The sequence below is a fragment of the Caretta caretta genome, chromosome 15 (genome assembly GCF_965140235.1).
Source record: "Caretta caretta isolate rCarCar2 chromosome 15, rCarCar1.hap1, whole genome shotgun sequence".
NCBI lineage: Eukaryota > Metazoa > Chordata > Testudines > Cheloniidae > Caretta > Caretta caretta.
In genome coordinates this window covers 15,161,285-15,181,541 of record NC_134220.1, presented here as the reverse complement: position 1 = coordinate 15,181,541, position 20,257 = coordinate 15,161,285, and the positions used below count along the sequence as shown (strand labels likewise).

At 43.6% G+C, this 20,257-nt stretch overlaps 1 protein-coding gene across 1 annotated transcript in view; it reads left to right on the top strand.

The window, feature by feature from the left end:
- The window catches only part of HIC2 (HIC ZBTB transcriptional repressor 2), a 96,538-nt gene extending 82,654 nt beyond the window's left edge, over nt 1-13,884 (top strand). The window contains exons 3-4 of the mRNA XM_048821349.2: nt 3,222-3,365; nt 11,032-13,884. Coding sequence (XP_048677306.1) covers nt 11,068-12,768 — 1,701 coding nt within the window. The 5' untranslated portion in view covers nt 3,222-3,365; nt 11,032-11,067 and the 3' untranslated portion in view covers nt 12,769-13,884. The remainder of the gene's footprint in view (nt 1-3,221; nt 3,366-11,031) is intronic.
- Nucleotides 13,885-20,257: the final 6,373 nt, after the last annotated feature.

The following is a 20,257-nucleotide window of genomic DNA, read 5'->3' as shown; positions in this document are numbered from 1 at the left end:
GGCTTTAGGGCTGCCTTTGTCTGGTGGGTTTTGTCGAAATGCAGGTTTTGGTGAGCTTGTTCAGCCAGTTCTGAGTTGCAGGAGTGTCAGCATCTGTTGCTTGCTACCTGCTCCTCCTGTCTCCTGTGGTTTTTGTTTCATGGTTCTGCTACATCCCTGGAGTCCATCATGCTTGGCAAATATCACAAGGGTTTCACTGCTTCATGGGTGCTCGTTCATGTGGGCAGCAGTAGACAAACGTGTTCTGTACAAGATTTCTGCTTAGGGATGGGCAGCACAAGCAGAGACCAGTGGGAAGCTTGGCCTCCGTGTGAATGGGGAGGCTCCACCAGTGGGAAATGTATCTTTATTTAAACAGTTCTGTGTTGTTTCCGCAAGCTGTTTTTCCCTTACAGCAGAAACCACTGAGCAGAGCTTCTTGCTTCACAGTAGCTAGTAGCAAATTGCTGTAATCTGTATGTAAATCTGCATTTGAGCTGCTGTCTCACTCCAGATTCCAGAAATGCTTTAATGCGTTGCTCAGCACCCCCCTCCTAAACTGGGTATCGCCACGTGCTTCACAGAGTTAGTGTTGGCACATGCAGCCACCATTATATACTCAGCAGTAGCTTACCCACAGCCTGGATGTCATTGGCTTACTCCAGAAAGAGCCGAGAGGTAAAGGTTCCAGTTCGCAGGGGCTGAAACCCTTGTGCCTAAGCTAATACAGACACTGTTTAAACACAGCTTTTCACACTGGCAGTGGTCTATTTTAAACCGGTTCTGCACTGCTGATCCTGGTCCAGTGTAAACTGGGTCAGTAGGAGTGTATGTGCTTAAATTTCACCTTTGTCTGATGAAATCTTGTCAATAAATCTGGCCTGTTTTGACAGCTATAATCTTAATGCAAAAGGCCTGTTATTTCAGCATAAAAATGATTTAGTTACAAAAGTGACAGATGGTATTGGTTCAGCTTTCTGTATATTTCGGGCCTGAACCCAGCACACGTCCAGGCAGAATGAAGAACCTTCTCTCTGCATTCTGTATCCTCTCCAGGGAGGAGCTTTATAGCTGCAAGGCCAGTGGTCCTCATTTACTATCAATCCCTTTTAAGGAAATTCATTACAGTGAAGGTGTCTTGCAGTTTGATTTTTTTTCTGGGACATGGAAATGATGGCCAGGATCGTAACTTACTTGAGAAGTGCTATCCAATCATTAACTCCCAGCTGGACAGGCACACAAGGCAGGCAAAAAGAACTAGAGCTATGCAAATATAATGTGTTGCTCCCTAACGGGGGAGCAGAACCTCATTGCTGAGAGTCCTGTGAAGCTAGGCAAGTTTTCTAGTCCATGAGTACCTATGAAGCTAGGCAGGGGGTTTATTTCCTCTTGGACAAGCTTTGTAGATTGTAATTTCTACTTTTGCTGAGAAAATTATGAAATATCAACACAGTCCCTCATAAAAACTATGCCTGATAAGCCAGGTAGGCCTGAGCCCAAAAATCAAATGCTGTCTAGGAACTTTCCAGCCATCCTTCCTCTTCCTGAGTTTTACCTTGTCCTCCTTTAAAGCCTACCTCCCACCCCCGGCCGAGTCTTTTGGGGGGGGAGGTACAAGAATGTCCACAGGCTTCCAGGTAGACCAATAGTAGGAGGGATGCTGGGAGACAGTGTGGGGAAGGGAAAGAATGTTTGCCATGTTCTGTCCTTGAACCCTTGGTTTATCAGGCCCAGACATATTGTGTAACTGTGTTCACCTGACAACAACATTCACAGCATTAAAAGTGCTTTGCAGGCTCTCCTCCAATTTGAAGCAAAATTTAGTTTTAATTACTTCCCTGATTTCACAAGTGGTATATACCTCTTTTACAAACAGCCCTATAAAGGGACCCATATTTAATGTCTCATCCAAAGGATTATCCTTCTCAGTAATCCTTCTTTATTTGATTATGCTAACTCCTGAGGGAGGAGGCTCTGCGGTTGTAGGACTTGCACTAAGTTTCACAAGCCTGGAGCATCTATGTAACATTCACTTAAAATGGGGAGGTCGCATAAGCTTTTCTTTTCAGCAGGAAAGGTGGAATTATACATTTTTAATGTATAGCAACCTTCAGCTGCAGCACTGCAGTGTAGCTGCTTCCTGCAACGATGGAAGGGGTTTTTCTCTGCGAGGCGGTAGCTAGGTCAATGGAAGAATTCTTCTGTCCACCTAGCTGTGTCTGCAACGGGGAGTAGGTTGAGCTATCTGGTCGCACAGGACATAACGTTTTCACAACCCTGAGCAATGTAGTTAGATGGACCTAAATTTTAGGTGGGGACCGTGGTGTAGTTTGCCATGAATCGGTTTAATCCTCAATCACTGAGACACAGTGAAAGTCCTAAATCGTCAGAGCTCCGTTATCATTGTGGTACACTGAGGCCTGGTCTATGCTTTAAAAATTAGATCAGCAGAGCTACGTCACACAGGGCTGTGAACCGTTTTTGTGCCATGAGTGCTGTAGTTAGGTTGATCTAATCCCTGGTGTAAACACAGCTACCTGCTGCCTCTTGGAGAGACTGATTAACTAGGTAGGGGGAAAAGCCTCTTCCGTCAGCGCAAGAAGCCTCTACGCTACGGTGCGTCCCTGGGAGAGCTGCAGATGTGCCACTGTAGTGCGATACAGTAGGCCATGCCCTGAGGTTCAGTCTTAGAATAATGGACTCTTTCCCTTTCTGTATATAACTGGGTCCACAGGAAACCAGATTGGCTTAACGCGATGGCAGTTCTGTGACAGGCGGATTTCAAGGTAGGGCAGTGGCAGCTTTTAGAAGTGCTCCTTCAAAGCCATGCGAAAAGCATCGTGCAGAGTATGGGACTCTGAAGATTGTGGCATGAAGACTTCAACAATGGAGAAGCATTTCTAAATCACCCATCACTGTAGTGTCTAGTTGCTAGATAGCCTTCAGGGGGCAAAATGAGGTGATGAAGGTGTCTTATGGACAGCTATTCCCTGGGAAGCATTTCCGTGTTCCCATCTGAAGCTCTTCGGGTTCTTGTATTTCTGAGAAAGGAGGTTGCCAGGGAAAAGGATCCAAGAGGTTTGCAAGGGGTTCCCCATAATGTTTGCACATCCCTGCCCTGTGCAGCTCAACAGTCTGAGAGGGGGTTAACGATAGAAGCAGTTGTTGTTGTCTTTAAATTAGGTGGCCATTTGAAATGTACGTTTCAATTTTGATTGCAGTTTTTTAATTGCATTTAACAGCGTCCCTGCTGGTTCTTCATTCAGCATCTGTGCAGCCACGTTCTATTGATGGCCTGTTGTGATTTCAATGGAACATCATGGGATGTACCTGGCACGTCAGGCAGCACTGGATGGAGGTGCCCTTAGCCCAATGTACCTGGCATGGTAAGCGGCAACGAAGTGGTTAACGTGCATTCTAATGCTCCGAGTTTCAACACATAACAAGTTGCCCCTGCTTTGCTGCAGCTTCACGCAGACCTGATCGCCCTTTGTTTTCCTGGTATTGTCAACACATACTAGCCTTAAGGAATCCCTGCATTCTTCACCCTCTTGAGTTTTTCTGCCCCATGTGCAGTTTGCTATGCATCAGGTATCTGGCGCTGCTTGTTACCTTTTGGGCAGGAGGACACGGTGCTGCAGGAATCCTCAAACCTTTTTGCTCTTCACATTTTGAGGACAGAAGCCAGGGGTCCCTAGCTGCTGAGCTTGTTTTTCCCCTCGTGCTTCATGTCCAGACATCACAACACAGGCTACCAAACCCAAGGATGCTTGTGTCAAAAACCAAGCAGAACAGATTCTGCAGCAATTCTGAGGCATTTGCTTTAGTAAGCAGAGACTCCCTTTCTTTTTGAGAGCAGTTCTGCACAGTACTAATTTCACCACAGCAGCCCAAGTGTGGCTCACGTTAATTTCCCAACATCTTACCCTATGGTTTGACAAGATATCGCACTCCTCCCTTCTCTCCCCCATCCCTATTCCTACCGCTTTAACTGTGCAGCCGGTTCCTACTGTGCATGCTGCTCGGCCCCTGCTGTGCACACCTCTGCCCTTGTATTGCTTGCAGGGCTAGTCTGAAATATATTGAGATGAAGTGTGAGATTCTCTCTCCATGAACACCATGGTGCTGCGTCCAGTTTCCCACCTGGATCTCCTGGGGTTTCACCCCTTCCACCTAGAGCTTTTGCTGATCCTCTTCTTCTTCTTTTTTTTTTTTAAAGAGAGAGAGAGAGAATGAAAAGGGGGACTTTATTGACGCTACTTCAGCTCCAGTGCTTTGACTGTGTTCAGGGGATGGGAGGTTGCCATTTGGGATATCACTATCAGCACATCCCTAGGGCCAGCTTTGACTGCTTTAGAGCTGAACCCATGCACCCCGTGTGTGTTTAATTACGGGGCATTTGCAGCTCCCCAGGGAACCTGTGAGGCACCACCAGTCTGCAGGGAGGTGCGCATCCGTGAGAGCCCACGTTTCCTATGCCTCGTCCCAAAGACCACGATGAAATTAACATGTGGGCAGTATTCCCACAGCGCAAATGGCCGTGGGGTGAAGGGAGCGTTAGAGTAGGAATACATCCTGATAAAGCCCTTTTTCACCCAAGCCTCTTGAAAAGGGTTAAGTGTTGTCACCCCATTTTACAGATAGGGAAGCTGAAGCAGAGAGAAGTGAAGTGACTTGCCCACAGGAATTTGGTGGCAGTTGGACACAGTGCATTCTTCTGTCTGTTAAAGGCTAGAGGGACCCAAATAAATTGGTGGAAGAAGAAAGCAGAACAGGGAATAAACTTCCCGTTTGTTTGTTTGTTTTTTGTTCATGTTCACCGGAGTGCTGCAGAGCTGCTGGGGACAGCAGGCAGTCAAGGAGAATACCACCTTTTCCTTCGTATATTAAAATGTGCAAGGCAGGCTAAAGTTTAATGGCATCTAATTTGATACAGAGCTTCTGATCTCCATGTTAGATTTTTATCAATCATAGTTATTTCAGTACACAGCTTCTCCATATCTAGCCTCTCTGCCGCCCACAAATTCTCTAAATGAAGCAAGGGATTCGTTAGGTCTGCTTTGGAACTATTCTTTGCTTCACTGGTGTTCCTTTCAAAATATAAACACTGTCTAACACTCCAGTCTGAAACTCAGCAGTGAAATGAAATAGCGTCTCCTGCCATAGGTTGCAAAGATAGTTACAGTCTTCGTTTCTTTGGGATTTGCTTTGGGGATGGGTGTAAGTATCTTTTTTTTATGGTCCTTAAACAATCCTAAAGCACTGTAGTGGCATTTAGTATTTCATCCTAAGTAGTTATTTTTTGTTACTGTTTGTATGTGTTTTGACAGTCTAATTTTAACCAATTTCCTTTCCGAAGTCTTGATGGTAAATGGAGAGAGGATTAAGTTGTTCTCACTTTGTAATAAAGCAGCAAAGCTCTTAGAGCACATGGTATGTTCTATGCTGTATTCAATGCCCATCAGACCAGAATATGCCCTAGTTTGGCTTTGAGCCACTGATTTAATAAATTGATTATCAATTCTCACAAGCATCCAGTTCCTTAGGCAATATTGCTTATGAAGACACTGCCAGCTCCTAGTTAGTGTAGGTTTATTTTAATGCTGTTCATTGTGTGTAATATCTTAGAAGCATAACATTTCTGTTCTCTCCCATTTTTCCATTAGCTAGACTCTGGCTGTGGGTGGGGGTGAATTCCCTGTAACGCTAAGACTCCCATTTTGTTTCCTTCCTTTATTGTGCATCAGGATCCTTGATGAGGTTCACACTTCTGTAAACGGTGTATACTAAGCGGTTGCTGTTACTGCAGGGTCACTGAAACTGGGCAGGAGCCTTCCTTTATAACTGGGTTATCTCTACTACTATGTGACCAATACACCCCTAGTTCTGTTTGGTCCTAGACAGTATGCAAAGGACGCTCCATTGTGTTTGATCACAAATGTCAGTAATAAGTCTCCTACTCAGCAAAGAGAGTCTGCCATGTTTTTAAGTATCTTTCTTAATGGAAAAGCATCTGAAATCCCACTGTGCCCATGCTACTCCTGGAATGGAACAACTTTTGTTTTTTATTTCCTTCCCCTAGAATAGAGCAAGGCTTCTTTCAGTGGTCCAAAAACAGTCTTAGCATTTGATGCTCCACAGTTGTTGTTTTGGGTTTTTTCAGGAAGCTCTCTTGAGCATTCAGCACTAATACAGTTGTAAAGCTTTAATATCCTGTCCCCTTTCAGAGCTATGATACAGGTGCACCAGGTATTTATAATAAAGTTGTAATGTTCACCATTTATTTATTTGGAATGCTGTGGTATTTTTTTTAATTGGATCTATGCTGTTCCTTACTGTTTGGGAGCATCCTAGGGATTGTATAGTCTCCTAAATGCTATGGATTGCTGAACAATTCCTGCACCCATCTAGTGAACAAGAGGATGCACTCCATCTCAGGATGCATCCCTGTTAAGTAGGTGTTTGGAGCTGGTCAGTTCTGGACCAATGTCTGTAATGGATTTATGATGATTTGCTGAGCACTTCAGAAGATACAGATAAAGGCCAGGTCTACACTACAAATATCTGCTGGCATAGTTGTGCCACCTGCTTTTGCTGGTAAAGCTTATTTTGCTTGGGGAGGGCTGAAATAAGCTGTGTCCACACTAGGAGCTTTTTGCTAGTACAGTATACTGATATAGCTATACTGGCAAAGTGCCTCTAGACCTGGCCTGGGACAGTGCTGCTTCATGGAGTTCACTACACTGTTGCTGCTAAATCAACAGGAATCTCTAGTCTGGGGAACACTTAATCCGTTACGTTGCATTGGAGTGCTTGAAGTTGAAAAGTGACTACTGGTTTTAAAATCTTCAACCCCATCTCTGCTACTCCATGATTGCTTTAGAAAGCTCACTGTTTTTCATGAGTGCCACAAAATAGCAATGTGTGGTAGTAATTACTTAATACTTGTGATGCTGATGCACAAAGACACAAATTGAAGCTCTGTAATAAGCAGTCATCATTAAAGAACACGCACCATGCTAAAAAAACTAAAGAAGACTTACTTAGGAAGGAAGGTCACAGACGTATTTTCATATCTCATAAATAAGAGTTAAAATTCAAAACTTCTTTCTTCCTACCCCTCCAAGTACTGACTTGCCCATTTAGGATAGTTACTTCCATAGTTGGCATTTGTGCTGTAACGTGGAAATGAATATGCCAGCTACTTCAGCTAGTTCCCTGATTTATTTGATATGATTTAATCAAAGGTCTTTCCCCTGAGCAACTAAAGGAGCCCTTTAATCTCTGCAAAGCCTTATATCAGACTGGCATTTGCAATTCAGGCATATTGCATGTTCTGTATATACAAATTTGCCTGGACATCACTGTTTCCAAGTGACACAAACTGTGAAATAAGTTGGGTTTTAGTTCAGTAACCTACTAAATTTCTCATTTGTCTGGCTAGGCAAGACTTATTATTGTCTCTCATTTTCCTTCCCACATATTTCCTTTATGGACCAGCTTAAAATCACTCTCTTTTTGTGGGAAGGGGTGTTATATGCACATAGAACAGCAATCATACTGTTAGTGAGAACAATGCAACTAGCTGACCATTTGCTCTGCTTGAGCAATAGGTATTTATTTATGTGTAGGTGTTGTATTTAGTTATGTTGTAAGTAACGTTTTTCTCCCCTTCCCTGTCCATATGGCTCGATGACGCAGAAGTTAGTCATATTTTACATGACTAGATGATAAATGTGGGTGTCTGGTGCTTTTGTGTGCTGCTGTCTCTTCCCCTTAATCAGGAGTTCCGGAAACAAGCCATGAAAACCAGACAAAGTGGATGTGTGCTGCAACTCTCCAGTTTGGCTAATTACAGCATGCATAGTTTTTTAAAGTGCTTGTCAGTATCAAATAGTGGAGACCCTAGTCTCCTAGGGCTTTCATGCAGCTAGTGTGTGCTTCCCTACCAGACAGAAATGCCATATGGGGAGGGGAGAAGAAATGAATAATTACTGTTTTGCTCAGGCTTGTATTTTATTCTTTGTCCTCCACCCTTTCTAGCATCCACCCATCTCTGGGAACAGTGTTAAACTTCTGCACAGTAGAGGCCAGATTCACCAGTACGCTCTGGCTGCCTTGTGTTACTGAGACAATACAGAACAGCCAGGGTGTACCAGTGAATGTAGCTCTCGGTATTTAAATTCAAATACCAAGTATGTGTGCGCGAGCACTGGATTGGATGAATGTGGATAATGAACATGATTTGAAAATTTTACCAAACACCTACTTGCTGTCAGATCCACCTACTAGCCAGATGTAAAAAGTGAGTCTTCTTGTAGAAGAGTAAACTGACTGCCTTGCAAACTGTTAGCAGCCGTGGAAGCACTGGAGGAGCAGCCTGTTAGCCGACTTGGGAAGTCTTATATTCAAGACTTGGGAAGAAAGCTTTGCATTAGCTTATATTTGGAAGGTTTTCTATACAGCCATAAGAGCTAGAAACTCTGCTGTCCAGTGAAAGCCTGCATGGCACAGAAATTGATGGCACAGGCCACCCTTGACAGGGAACTCTTAACCATTTACCACTGGCTAATGGTAGCATGGATTTTCCCTTCAAGCCTCGAGATTGACAACATAATTCAATATTTCTTTAGCCTGAGTACATGAGACTTGACCCAGAGGGATAAGGTGGGTCTGAATGGGGTAATGGGAAGCACAAGTAATAAAAACATTAACTGGTAACTAACTTACTGAGCTTAAAAAGAGGAAGTTAACCCCTTCACTGCTACCAGAATACTATATTCCAGGCCTGTTTCCTTGGAGAAAGCCATTTGAATGATAGACAGCAGGATGGGGAGTGGGAGAGAAGCTTGTAATGCTGAAAGAGACCTAGTGGAAGCAAATTTTCACTACAATTCTGGATTTCATATAAGCATGGAGGGAACTAGAAAGATGTAGACAAATGGGAGGGAGAATATTTTGGAGTATTCTAAAGGAGTTGTCAGCACATTGGAACCTTCAGCCTTTGCCCACCCCGTTTCCCTTCTTTTCCTTTTAGAAATCCAAGGGCTGGTCTACCCTCCATTCCTGGACTGCTTTAACTAGACTGATTTGAAACTGGTCTTGTTAAGTTGGCACATCTAGTGTGGTGACAGTTATATCAGTGCAAAGGTACTTAAAGTTATAGCAATAAGATCTACTGGTATAAGGTGCCTTTATACCAATATAACTGTTTGTGTGTCAATTGTAGCGGTTGTACTGATTTAACAATATCAGTATAAAATCACAGCATTAACTGAAATAGTTAAATTGGTACAAAAACTGTGTGGAACAGGCCCAAGTCACAGAGATGGTTAAAAGCATGAACACGCTCTGGCAGATGCTGTATATCCAAGAGAATCCAGCCAGAACTTTTATGGCCTCCAAACGCTCTGCTTAATTCTCTGTTCTCACTTCTCATGTTGCTTACTGCTGATTTTTGGAGACCAGTCCTTATATTCAATTACTTCAGTATGAACTCTCCCTGGGTAAGAGCTTCATAATGAAGATGATAGTGGTTTTATTCCAGATCTGGGTCAAAAGTTAATTGGAATTAATTCTTGAGGTTCACTAGAGGGAGAAGAATAGAGGATAATCTACAAACTAATTAACCAAGGTCTAGAGAACGTGTTGACGTGTGTTGTATGTTTGGTGTTTAATAGAGACCAATGAATTTAAGCAACCATTTATAATGAGAAAAATCACAAACTTTTTTTTTAAAAAAGAGGAAACTTACATTTCTATCTGGAGGAAGTTCATTAACCCCAGACCGGTTACCCAAAACTCGTTTGGCTGGGAGGGAAGAGGTACTTTTTAAAATAGATGTCAGGGAAATGCCTCCACAGAATTTGAATGCTGAGATCAGTGAAGTACAGGGCTGGATTCTGTGTGTATGAAATCCAGCTAATGAAGTATAAAAGGAACTGGAAATCCAAATACAATGCGCATAATAGAGGGTTAGTGTCAAGTATTCCATGTAATACCCAGGAAATCCTCAAATGTAATTGATCTTGATTTTCCCCCTTGCCATGCATTTCAAAAGATAAAATAGTGCTTGGAAATCCAGTGGATTTTTATGATGTTTAAAAGTCAGTCGTGCTGCCAACATTAAAAGTCCAGATATATTAGCGCACTGTGTGTGTGTGTGTAATAAAAAATATGCAATATATGGATAGAAAAGGTGTTTGTGGTCTTTAATCTCACCATCATTCAGGGGACAGAATGAGAGAGGAAACATGAGATAGGCGATTCATCTGTTTAAACAAAACCCTTGTGTACTATTATTTCATTTTTCTTTTTTAATCCAAGAAAATAATGTAAAGTTATTGACGAGCTTTTTTTTTTTTAGGAGTGGTAACATGAACATTTAGCACTTTAAAGAACTTTAACAATGCTAATTAATTTGGAGCCCTGGTTTTGTCGTCCTTGTCTTCCTGGGGACCAGGATGTGGATTTGAACAGGGGGAAATTTTTAAACTCACATTTTATACTCTTACAAGTTCCCCCTTCTCTTCCCCCTCCCCTCCCCCCCCGATTTCCCACCTCGATGTAATTAACTTGCATTGCATATGGAATAAATTGCTGCCTGTATTATTTTTAACCCCAAAGACAGAAACCATATATTTAAAGCAATGAAAGCTGCTGCTTATGATAAATATTTTACATGTTTCAAATATATGAATAATGGTGAAACAGCTTGCTTTTTTTCCCCATCCCCCTTAAAGGGGTTCAAGCCGAAGGAAAAAAACAAACTGAAAACTAACCATTGCTTCCCTGCTGATCTTTGGATAGGTAGTTTCAGCCTATCATGAGTGTTTAAAATATATATTTTAAAAACCCTGAGGCTTTAGCATGAGAAATGTTTCTCCCTGTATTCTTAGCAGGAGCACAGCATGCAGTGCTGGAATGCACCCAGAACTCCTTAGTCAGTGTCAAACCTAATATTAAACAGCAGTCTGTTAAACCAGTCTATTAAACACAGGTTTGTCCAAGTGGAAATGGTGGGCTCACAGATCTTATTCTCTTGTCTTGTAGGTGGTAAAGTGAAGGTGAAAGGAAGAGAAGGTGGAGATGGAACTGCCAAATCATGCCAAACAACTGCTACTGCAGCTGAACCAGCAACGAGCCAAAGGTTTCCTCTGTGATGTGATTATTGTGGTAGAAAATGCCCTGTTTCGTGCCCACAAGAACATCCTGGCAGCCAGCAGCATGTATTTCAAATCCCTCGTCCTGCATGACAACCTGATTAACTTAGACACGGACATGGTGAACCCCACCGTGTTCCGACAGATCTTGGACTTTATTTATACTGGGAAGCTCTTAACGACTGACCAGCCCGGTGAACAGAACTTTAATGCTCTCCTCACCGCAGCAAGCTACCTCCAACTGCACGACCTGGCAGCTCTCTGCAGGAAGAAGCTGAAGCGGAATGGGAGGTCTTTCACTGGCAGGGCCGGCGGCCCCAGTGTCGGGAGACCCCCCAGGAGTCAGAGGCTTTCTACCACTTCAGTCATCCAAACTCGTTATTCAGGGTCAACTGAGGGCATGAAGGGCTCACACTCAAAGGAGCTGCCAAAGGGAAAGGTCTCTGACGATGAGATCTTCATCAGCAGCTCTAACCAAGAGAACTCTCACTCCTTAAGCAGGGGAGCCAGCAAGAACGGCGGCAGTGCAAATGGAAGCAGCGGCGACCAGGAGCTCGGCCTCGACCTGTCCAAAAAAAGCCCGTCGCTCCCCGTGGCAGCCTCCCAGGACGACACACAGCACAGTGAAAGCCAGCACGGCTCTCCCCAATCTGCCTCAGCCCCCGCAGCCAACAGTGCCTCATCATTCGACGAGTCTGCAGCCGGAGCCCCCCAGAGTGCAGCAGACAGCAGCGAGCCCATGGAGATGGACATGAACGAGGAGAGCCACTCCCTGGCGGAGAGCGGCCAGCGCAAGAGCCTCCGGCACTCGGCGCGCAAGAAGGAGTGGATCAAGAAAGACAATGCTTTTGACCGGAAAGAGGGGGGCAAAGGTGGCGAGGAAGGCGAGGGGCTACCCAATGGCATCCTGGTGGGTCCCTTGTCCAAGTCGGCCGAGCGGAACCTGAGCAACGCCTATGGCCCGGAGCAGGCATTCCAGTGTAAAGAGGAGATAGAAAACGGCAAGGAGATGAGCGATGACAGTGGACAGAGCGAGTGTGAGAGTGGGGGGCACACCAGCGCCAACTACGTCTACCGGCAGGAGGGGTTTGAGCCTGTGGCCTACGGTGACAACCTGTATGTCTGCATCCCCTGTGGCAAGGGCTTCCCCAGCTCCGAGCAGCTCAACGCCCACGTAGAGACGCACACTGAGGAAGACCTCTACATCAAGGAGGAAGGCACATATGGCGACAAAGAGGAAGCTGAGGATTTGTCCAACCCTAACCAGCCCTATGCTGCAGAATCCCGGCCCTTTAAGTGTTCAGTATGCGAGAAGAGCTACAAGGATCCAGCCACTCTGCGGCAGCATGAGAAGACTCACTGGCTGACACGGCCCTTCCCTTGCAACATCTGCGGCAAGATGTTCACACAGCGGGGCACCATGACACGGCACATGCGCAGCCATTTAGGGCTCAAGCCCTTTGCTTGCGAGGAATGCGGGATGCGCTTTACCCGGCAGTACCGACTGACAGAGCATATGCGTGTCCACTCAGGAGAAAAACCCTACGAATGTCAACTGTGTGGTGGGAAATTCACCCAGCAGCGCAATCTGATCAGCCACCTGCGAATGCATACCTCTCCCACATAAGCCAAAGACTCCAGAATGAGCTTCAAGCCCATCCGCAGTGATTTACCTTTCTGTAGACTTGCTGCTTAAGAGGGCAACTCCCCTCCTCTGTTCAGTCATGGGCGGCCTAAACAAACGTAGCTTTAAGATTTTTTTTTTTTATAAAAGACAAAGAAACGTAGGTCCACAGCCAAGCTGATGCCCTTCTCAAATCATTCCCCACCCCCCCCTTTCTAAATCTCAGTGGCGTGGCAAGAAATGCCGTTTATTTTTGTGGGTGTTGACTTGGTCTCTCTTTTGATCCCTCCACCCAGGTAGCAGGAGTGAGGTCTCCTGCCTGTTGGATGGTAAGTGGGAATGGGGAGAGACATTCCATCTGATCAGCTGGGGCTGTACCAACTCTTTATTCCCCCGCCCCCCTCTTCCTTGGCACTCCTGTAGTGCTTATAGACATTGATCAAGTGTTATTTTCTGCACTAACAAAAAGTGCAAGTGGAACGTATTATCCACTGGCTACTCTGTGGGCTTTGCCTTTCCTTTTGCATTAATGTTACATTACTAATGTCCTTACAACCAGATTCAATAAGGGCATTTCTTGCGACTCCTTTAAAAAACAAAAAAATTAAAAAAAAAAAAATGAACCCCATTTTCTAACAATGTGTTACAAAACCACAAAGCATTGCTTTTGCTGTACCCAGTGCAGAAGCTGTGGACTGACTGTGACAGGGTTGGCAGCCCATTTAAATTCTGTGGGAAGCTGTGATGGTGATGGGAGTCGTCATCCTTCCCCATGAGGTGGAGATGGCTAAAGCAGTCTACCTAGGTGTGTGCCACGTAGTGTTTCAGTTCAGGAAATGGCAACACTTTTTTTTTTTTTTTTTCCCCCTTTTGGGTTTAGTCTTTAACCTTGGCATACCTAACCACATGCCTCACCCCTCCTCGCCACCTCTGCAGCCTTACCCATGACTGAACAGGGGTGTGGGTGCCCTGGAAATTTCTTTCAGTGAGCAGGGGGTAGTCTTTACTTTTCTAGTAGTTTCGTATGAATATTCTTTGCTTAGAGGTACTTGTTTTATTAAAGGAAAAACCATTGTAATGTTTATGTGAATGTTTGAACTGGAAGGTCTGAGGTTAATTCTTGGGGTGGGTGGGGTAGGGAAGGGGTTTGATGTAGGCTGGACTTGCTACAAGTTCCTTAGGTACTTTTTTTTTAATTTTTTTTTTATTTTATTTTTGTGTGTGTGTATGTTTTTAGCTTTCCTCCCTCACTAAAGAGCGAGTCTGTGTGAACAGACCCGTTACCTTTGCTACCTCTTGAATTCATGAGAACAATAAGATGGTTAGTGAAAGATTAGGCAGGTATTTTTTTTTTATTGTAAGTAAATGTATAAAGTAGAAGCTAAATTAAAATTAAGGGATTTTTTTACCACCCCGTCCTTCCATCAAAAGTCAGCTAGAAAAATATTAAAGCAAAGCTCGGCCAAAGACAAAAATGTATTAAGCCAGAGACCCCAGTGCATAGATGCTTAGAATGGTTCACTCAGCAAACTCTTGGCTTTTTGTAGTCACTTTTAGATAAAAGGAAGGAAACTTCTTAGAGCTTTTGGGCCCTTTCCAGCTTTGTTTATTGAACCTGGATGCTATGGAAAAAAGGTCCCCTCATCCTCCATTCTTCCAGCACATCTGGGTCAGTGTGTAAACACCTGGCAGGACAGAGGGTGAGGGGAGTAGCAGCCTATAACTTACTAGAATCCAGAGTGCAATAAGATGGGGAGGAGGGGGAAAAAAAAAAAACCAAAGTGTTTCATATCCTCCCTTTTAGAAAATTGCTCGCGCGCACACACACATACACCTCAAAATGAAAAAAGCAACAAAACGTTTTTGCAACATCTGCCTAAGACATCACAGCCAACAGCTGCTATTGGTTTAGGAGAGAAGACAGAGTTTAGCCTGCCGATTCTTGGCCCCTCGACTTTGTTGGCGTGACCTTGTGGAAAGCTATGGCTTATTTCAAGCCTCCCATGACTGGTGGAGTGTGGTGGTAAAAATTCACAGCCAGTAGAATCATCCCTTCTGAACTGAGTAAGGTTTACACACTCCCCCCCCCCCCCCCCCCCGCCCCCTTCCCTCCCGGCTCAAAACCGTTGTCCTCTGTATCCGTAGGGTTCACTGAACCCTGCATGTCTTGTTTTCAAAACAAAAAACTTTTTTTTTTTTTTTAAGTTTTAGACCAAAAAAAGACAAGTGAGCATGTTCAATTAAAACAAAGAAATATAAGCTTCATTTTCACTAGTGTTTTTCTGTTAAGGTAGACTAGTCCATAAGAAGTTTTTTGGGTCATTTGAATGAACTGAGGAAACTGGAATCCAGGCTCCATGCAATAGACAAACCAAACCTTGCTGAGCCTTGGCCTGGTGTCATGTTCCACAGAACACACTTGTCCCCACTCCTTTGCCCTCCCCACACCACCATGGTGGTTCTAATGCCATTGTCTTGTTGCTCCTAGACTCTGTCAGTGTGAGTCATGGGGCACCCGTGGGGAGAATGGATCTCTTGATCCAAGTGCTGAGATGCGCTGTTTTTTAGTGTCTTTAGCATTTCCATGTTTAAAAGAAAAAAAAAATTCTTCCTCTGAGCCCTTGCCAAACCCTCCTGAGAAAGTCCCTTGAAACATTTGAATAGTGAAGGCCTCTTCTGTCCACCTTCTCCTCAGAGAAGTCTTTAGCTGGGCCAAGGAACACCAGTGCAAGATTAGCATCTAGGCTTTTATTTATCCCCCTTTCCGCCTTTTCCCCTCCCTCTAAAATTCCTAAAGCTGAATTGAATCCCATATTGGTTTAGAGTGCAGCCAGTGCAGAGTTCCCATTGCCACTGGCTGGCTAAGAAACCACCGAGTCCAGAGTTTCAAAATGATTTTTCAGCTCTTTTGTTCAGGAACACAGCTGTCAATGGGGGCTTTGCTGCGTCCTTTGTGGGGCCTTTTTTTTTTTTTTTTTTTCCATTCCTGATTGTGGTGCTACAGTGAATATCTCCATTCCATGCTGCAGTTTCCTGAGGTGCCCTCTGCCACACGCTCCCACCCTCTCTAATGCATCAGTGATGGGACTAGCCAGGCTAGGAATTGCTAGAGCAAAGCTGGTAATGGCAAGGGGTGGGGGAGTGTGTGTGCGCAGAATCCAGCTTTCGGAAACTAGCTCAAGCTGTGACTGACTGAGCCAAGACGTGAAATAGCCCGGAGCTGCAGAGAGTGCTAAAACCAGAGCTAGGCCCTGTTATTGAGCAGATACCCCACTCCCCCGTGTTTGATTAGACTAACAGGTGTGTGTGGGTGTTTGTTTGTTTTTTCTCCCTCCTTGGTTTGTTTTTTAAGCCTTGAGAATCATTTTGAAGCTCAGGACCCAATGCTATATATTTTGTAAAGGAGCCTCCTTTATTTTATTTTTCCCCCCTCAGCACTTAAACAATACGACATAAAGTCTGTGTACAGCAAGAGTATTGTACAAAAGGAAATTTGTTTTTCTTTTTCAAGTAGCTGTGTTAGAGGTGTGTTCCATAGACTGACTCTAAACAACATTTTCCAAATTGTGACAGTAATAATGATGAATAACTAGTAATACTCAAAACTTCAGGGACTGTTTGAGGCCTGCTTGGGGGCCTGAACACTCAACCGCATTTGTACGACATAGTATTGTATCAAACATTTTTCTGTATTTTAATGAGAAAGCAAAACACTAGTTTCATATTTAAGATTTTAAGAGTTTTAGGGTTGGGGGGAGGGAGTTACATTTTTTAATTTTGTTTTTTTTTATTTTGGTTTTCTTTTTTTTTTTTTTAAGATACACAAAGAGCCTCAAGAGGAATAAAACAATTTAAAAACAAAAATAGAGGCCAGGCAGCTTAAATATATGCTTTAGTCACTTAGTTCCAGAATGTTTTCGGAGTAACAGGATAAAATGGCAAAAGTTGTATAAAAAAATAAAAAAGCTCATACCCAAATTCACAAAACTATTTTTTAAACCAAAGCACATTTGAATGAGTATGGAACCTCACTTGGCTCAGAAAAATACTAATATATTTATCTCATTGTTTACATAAACTTTTACAGTTTCAGACCTCAACAGATCTAGGGGCCAGTCAAAATTAATCTTTGCTTTTTCCATTGATTTGTCTTTGAAGACTGTAACAACATTTCTTAAACTAGAACCACGGAAAAACAAAAAGTCATCTATGAACCAAACTGCATTCCAACACGACTTATGGTCTGGGAGATGTAATTAGGGAAATGGGTTTATTTTATTTTTGTCCTCATAACCCATAAGAGAGGTCTTAGGAGAAAAAAGACACGACATCTGCAGGGTTGTGTTGGGTGTGGAGTCTTTGAGGGGGTGGGTAGCCTCATCTGATGTGTTTCATTGCTAAGTTACAAAAAGAAAATTCCACAGTCTATCATTGACAACTAAGGTAGAGTAGGCCGTGGGTCTGTGCCAATGGGAAACGGGTGCAGAAAGAAGAGAGTGGCTATTAGTCCTAAGCAGCCTGGTTCTTCCTCTGAAGGTCTGGCTGTGTGACCAGCAGTGCGGGGAGGAATATACAAGACTCCTAGAAAGGAGAGACTGATGTTGCCTGCAAATGACTCCAGCCACCGTACCCCATACATTTCCCTAACATTAGCCACAAGAGCTGGGCTAATCTCACAGTCTATCCCTTTAGTGGGAGCTGCCAAAAGAAACCCAGAAGCCCAGCCCTGTGCTGTAGGGTAGCTGAGAGAAGCCACAAAGATCACAGGAGACACCAAAGAGCTCTTGCCACGCAGCTTCTGTGAGTCTTTGTCACTGTGGAAGAGAAGGGAAAGTGCAACTTTCAACTGGCCCTCTGCATTGAATAAAAACTATTGCAGAGACCACAGAACTCCCTGCTGGAATGAAGAGGCCAAGCTGGGTAGCTTTAATGGTCTAGATTGAGGGAAGTAGTATATTGTACATATAGTGCCCTTCCTACATTCAGGATAGTGCAGAAGCATGAGCCAAACTGTTTGGACTGTTTTATCCTTCTGTTAATTAAGATAGCTCTACTAATTCACTCCAAACCTTAATATCTTGTGTAGAAGAGCCCAGTTAAAACCCATGTGGAAACATACGCTTGATTTGCATGTTAGAATAGTCTAAAGATTGCCAATGACGATGGTTTGTTAAAATACCGCTGAAGCCAAAAAAAAAAAAAAAAAACCCCTCTAAAAGCTCCCCACCCATAGTCTTGATGATTTCTTTTTAGTTTATAAAATTTGACACCAAAGCCACTTCAAACACCTGAGGGAGGCTGATGGAAAATGAAACATTAATTTTGCCTGGTCTTAATATCTAACAAAGATGGTGCAAACACTATTTGACAGTGTTGTTTTTTGTATCAATATGTATGTGCAGTAATGAATGTATTTATTTCTCAGATTCTGTATGCACAGTTTTGCAATGAAATTCAGAACAGTTGCAAACACAAAGATGTGTCCGCAGGGTCTTCTCTACAGGATTTCAAAAAAAAGAAAAAGAAAAAGAGAAAAAAAAAAGAAAAAATATATTAAAAAAAAAAAAAATCTCAGAGACTCAGCATAGCCATAAACCATAACCTGTGAAGACAATACAAAGACTGGACTTTTGTAGCTTTGCATAGAAGAGGAATTTATGTTTTGCTGTATTTAAATGTTTCCAGTTATGTCACTCTTAAGATTCCTGTCTTTATTTTTATTTTTTTCCTCTCTCTTGTGCGTGGAAAGCATTGTTTTTGAGCAGTGCAGGTTCAAAGTCTGGGTTAACAGTATTTTACCGTGTTGCTTCAGTTCTGAAATGCAGGAGTGTGGGGCTTGGCCAGGGAAACATCCAGGGCATGTTGCAAAGCAAAACCTATGGTTTCTGAGTGACTGTTGGAAAAACGTGGAGAGGGGGTAAATGTAGGGGAGGAAGGCTGGTCTGGCACTGCTGATTAGAACTGGTGACTGATGATTGCATTCCCTTGCCTCTCTAGCCTGTTCTTCTACCATCTTCTCGATACTTACTGTGAAAGCAGTAAGGATCTCCAAGGTGAAGAGTTGGTGCTCAAGATAACTGGAAGAAGTCTAATCCCAGCTGCAGCCAAAGAGCATCCTGGCATTGTGATGGGATTTGCAATTTTAAGTTGAAGCACTGCATTCACTGTTGTAGCTATGTGGAGTCCAAGATCTGTATAAAACATAACTGGCTGTGACACTTCAGACGTAAACTGAAGCTTGCTGAAGCTAGACAGTCATAGCTGGGGTCTAAAACAAAGAAGCCCTTCCAATCAGCAGTGCTGGGCTTAAGACAAAAGGAATATTTTGGAGGGAGGTTGGTAGACCTCAAACCTGTAAGCAGGTCCACAGCAAAGACCATGCATGCAAACCACTTCCCCTTTACAGACTCACTCTCGCAGTCTGTACCTAGCCATATTCTCTAGATGCAAAACTTCAAAATCCTATTAATTTAATTAGTTAACGAGCTCGTTACAGAACACACACTTCTCCAGACTCTCTAGGAGCAGCATAGGCAGGCTGTGTCGGATTTCCAGGCCCCTTCCTTTCTTTCCAAGTGTTCCCTTGTTGTAGGTCAGGGAGAGAAACTGCATTTTTCTCTCACTGGTTTCTGTAATTGCTTCTTTTCTTTTGAAAGGAGATGGTGCCCAGAACTTCACTGAGATCTCCCACTGGGCACTTCCAACTCGCGTAGAGCTCTGAGCTGGACCTCATAGAGAGGAGCGACCCTGATTCCTCTCGGTCCTATGCAGACCTGCTGCGGTCACACTTTTCCTTACTGTAATTTACTGCTCTGAGATGCTGGACCATGAACTTAATGAGAGGGGGAAGTGGCTTTGTTAGATTAATTCCACCCCACTGCTGCCGTTTCATCAGGCACCGACTCCCTCGTCCCTTTTTTTCCCCCATTGGGTATTTGCCACACATTTTGTAGGCCAGTATTAACCATGTGGGTATTGGTGGGACTGATGCTTATATTACTGAGCACTCCCTACAGGATGGAGTGGAGAAGGTTTAGAATAGGGCACCACATCCTGCTACAATGTGCTGATGGCATTGGGGAAACTTTTTAGGTTTTGCTTTCATCAAACTGTTGGATGTTTTTAAACATTATTCACAAATAGCCAATCAAAGCACCCAGGATCACTGTTACTATAACTTCCCAAACAGCTTGGATTGGCTTTTCCTGAGGGGAGGGAGGAGGGTCTCGTTCTGGGTGGGTTTTCTTTTCTTATTTTAAATAAAACTGGAAAAGGGAGTTTGCATTATCTCCTTTTTAAGCCTTAACTATGTCAGCCCAAGAGCCCTGGATGTTTCCAGAGGAGGGACCGACACTCCTGTAATGTTCTGTTCATTTCCTTCAAGAGCTTGAATTCAGGTCAGAGCCACATGCTGCTGTGGCTCCAACACAAGTGTCATATAAAAATATACAGAAACTATAATATGATCTCAGCATTCAGAAATTTACAGTCT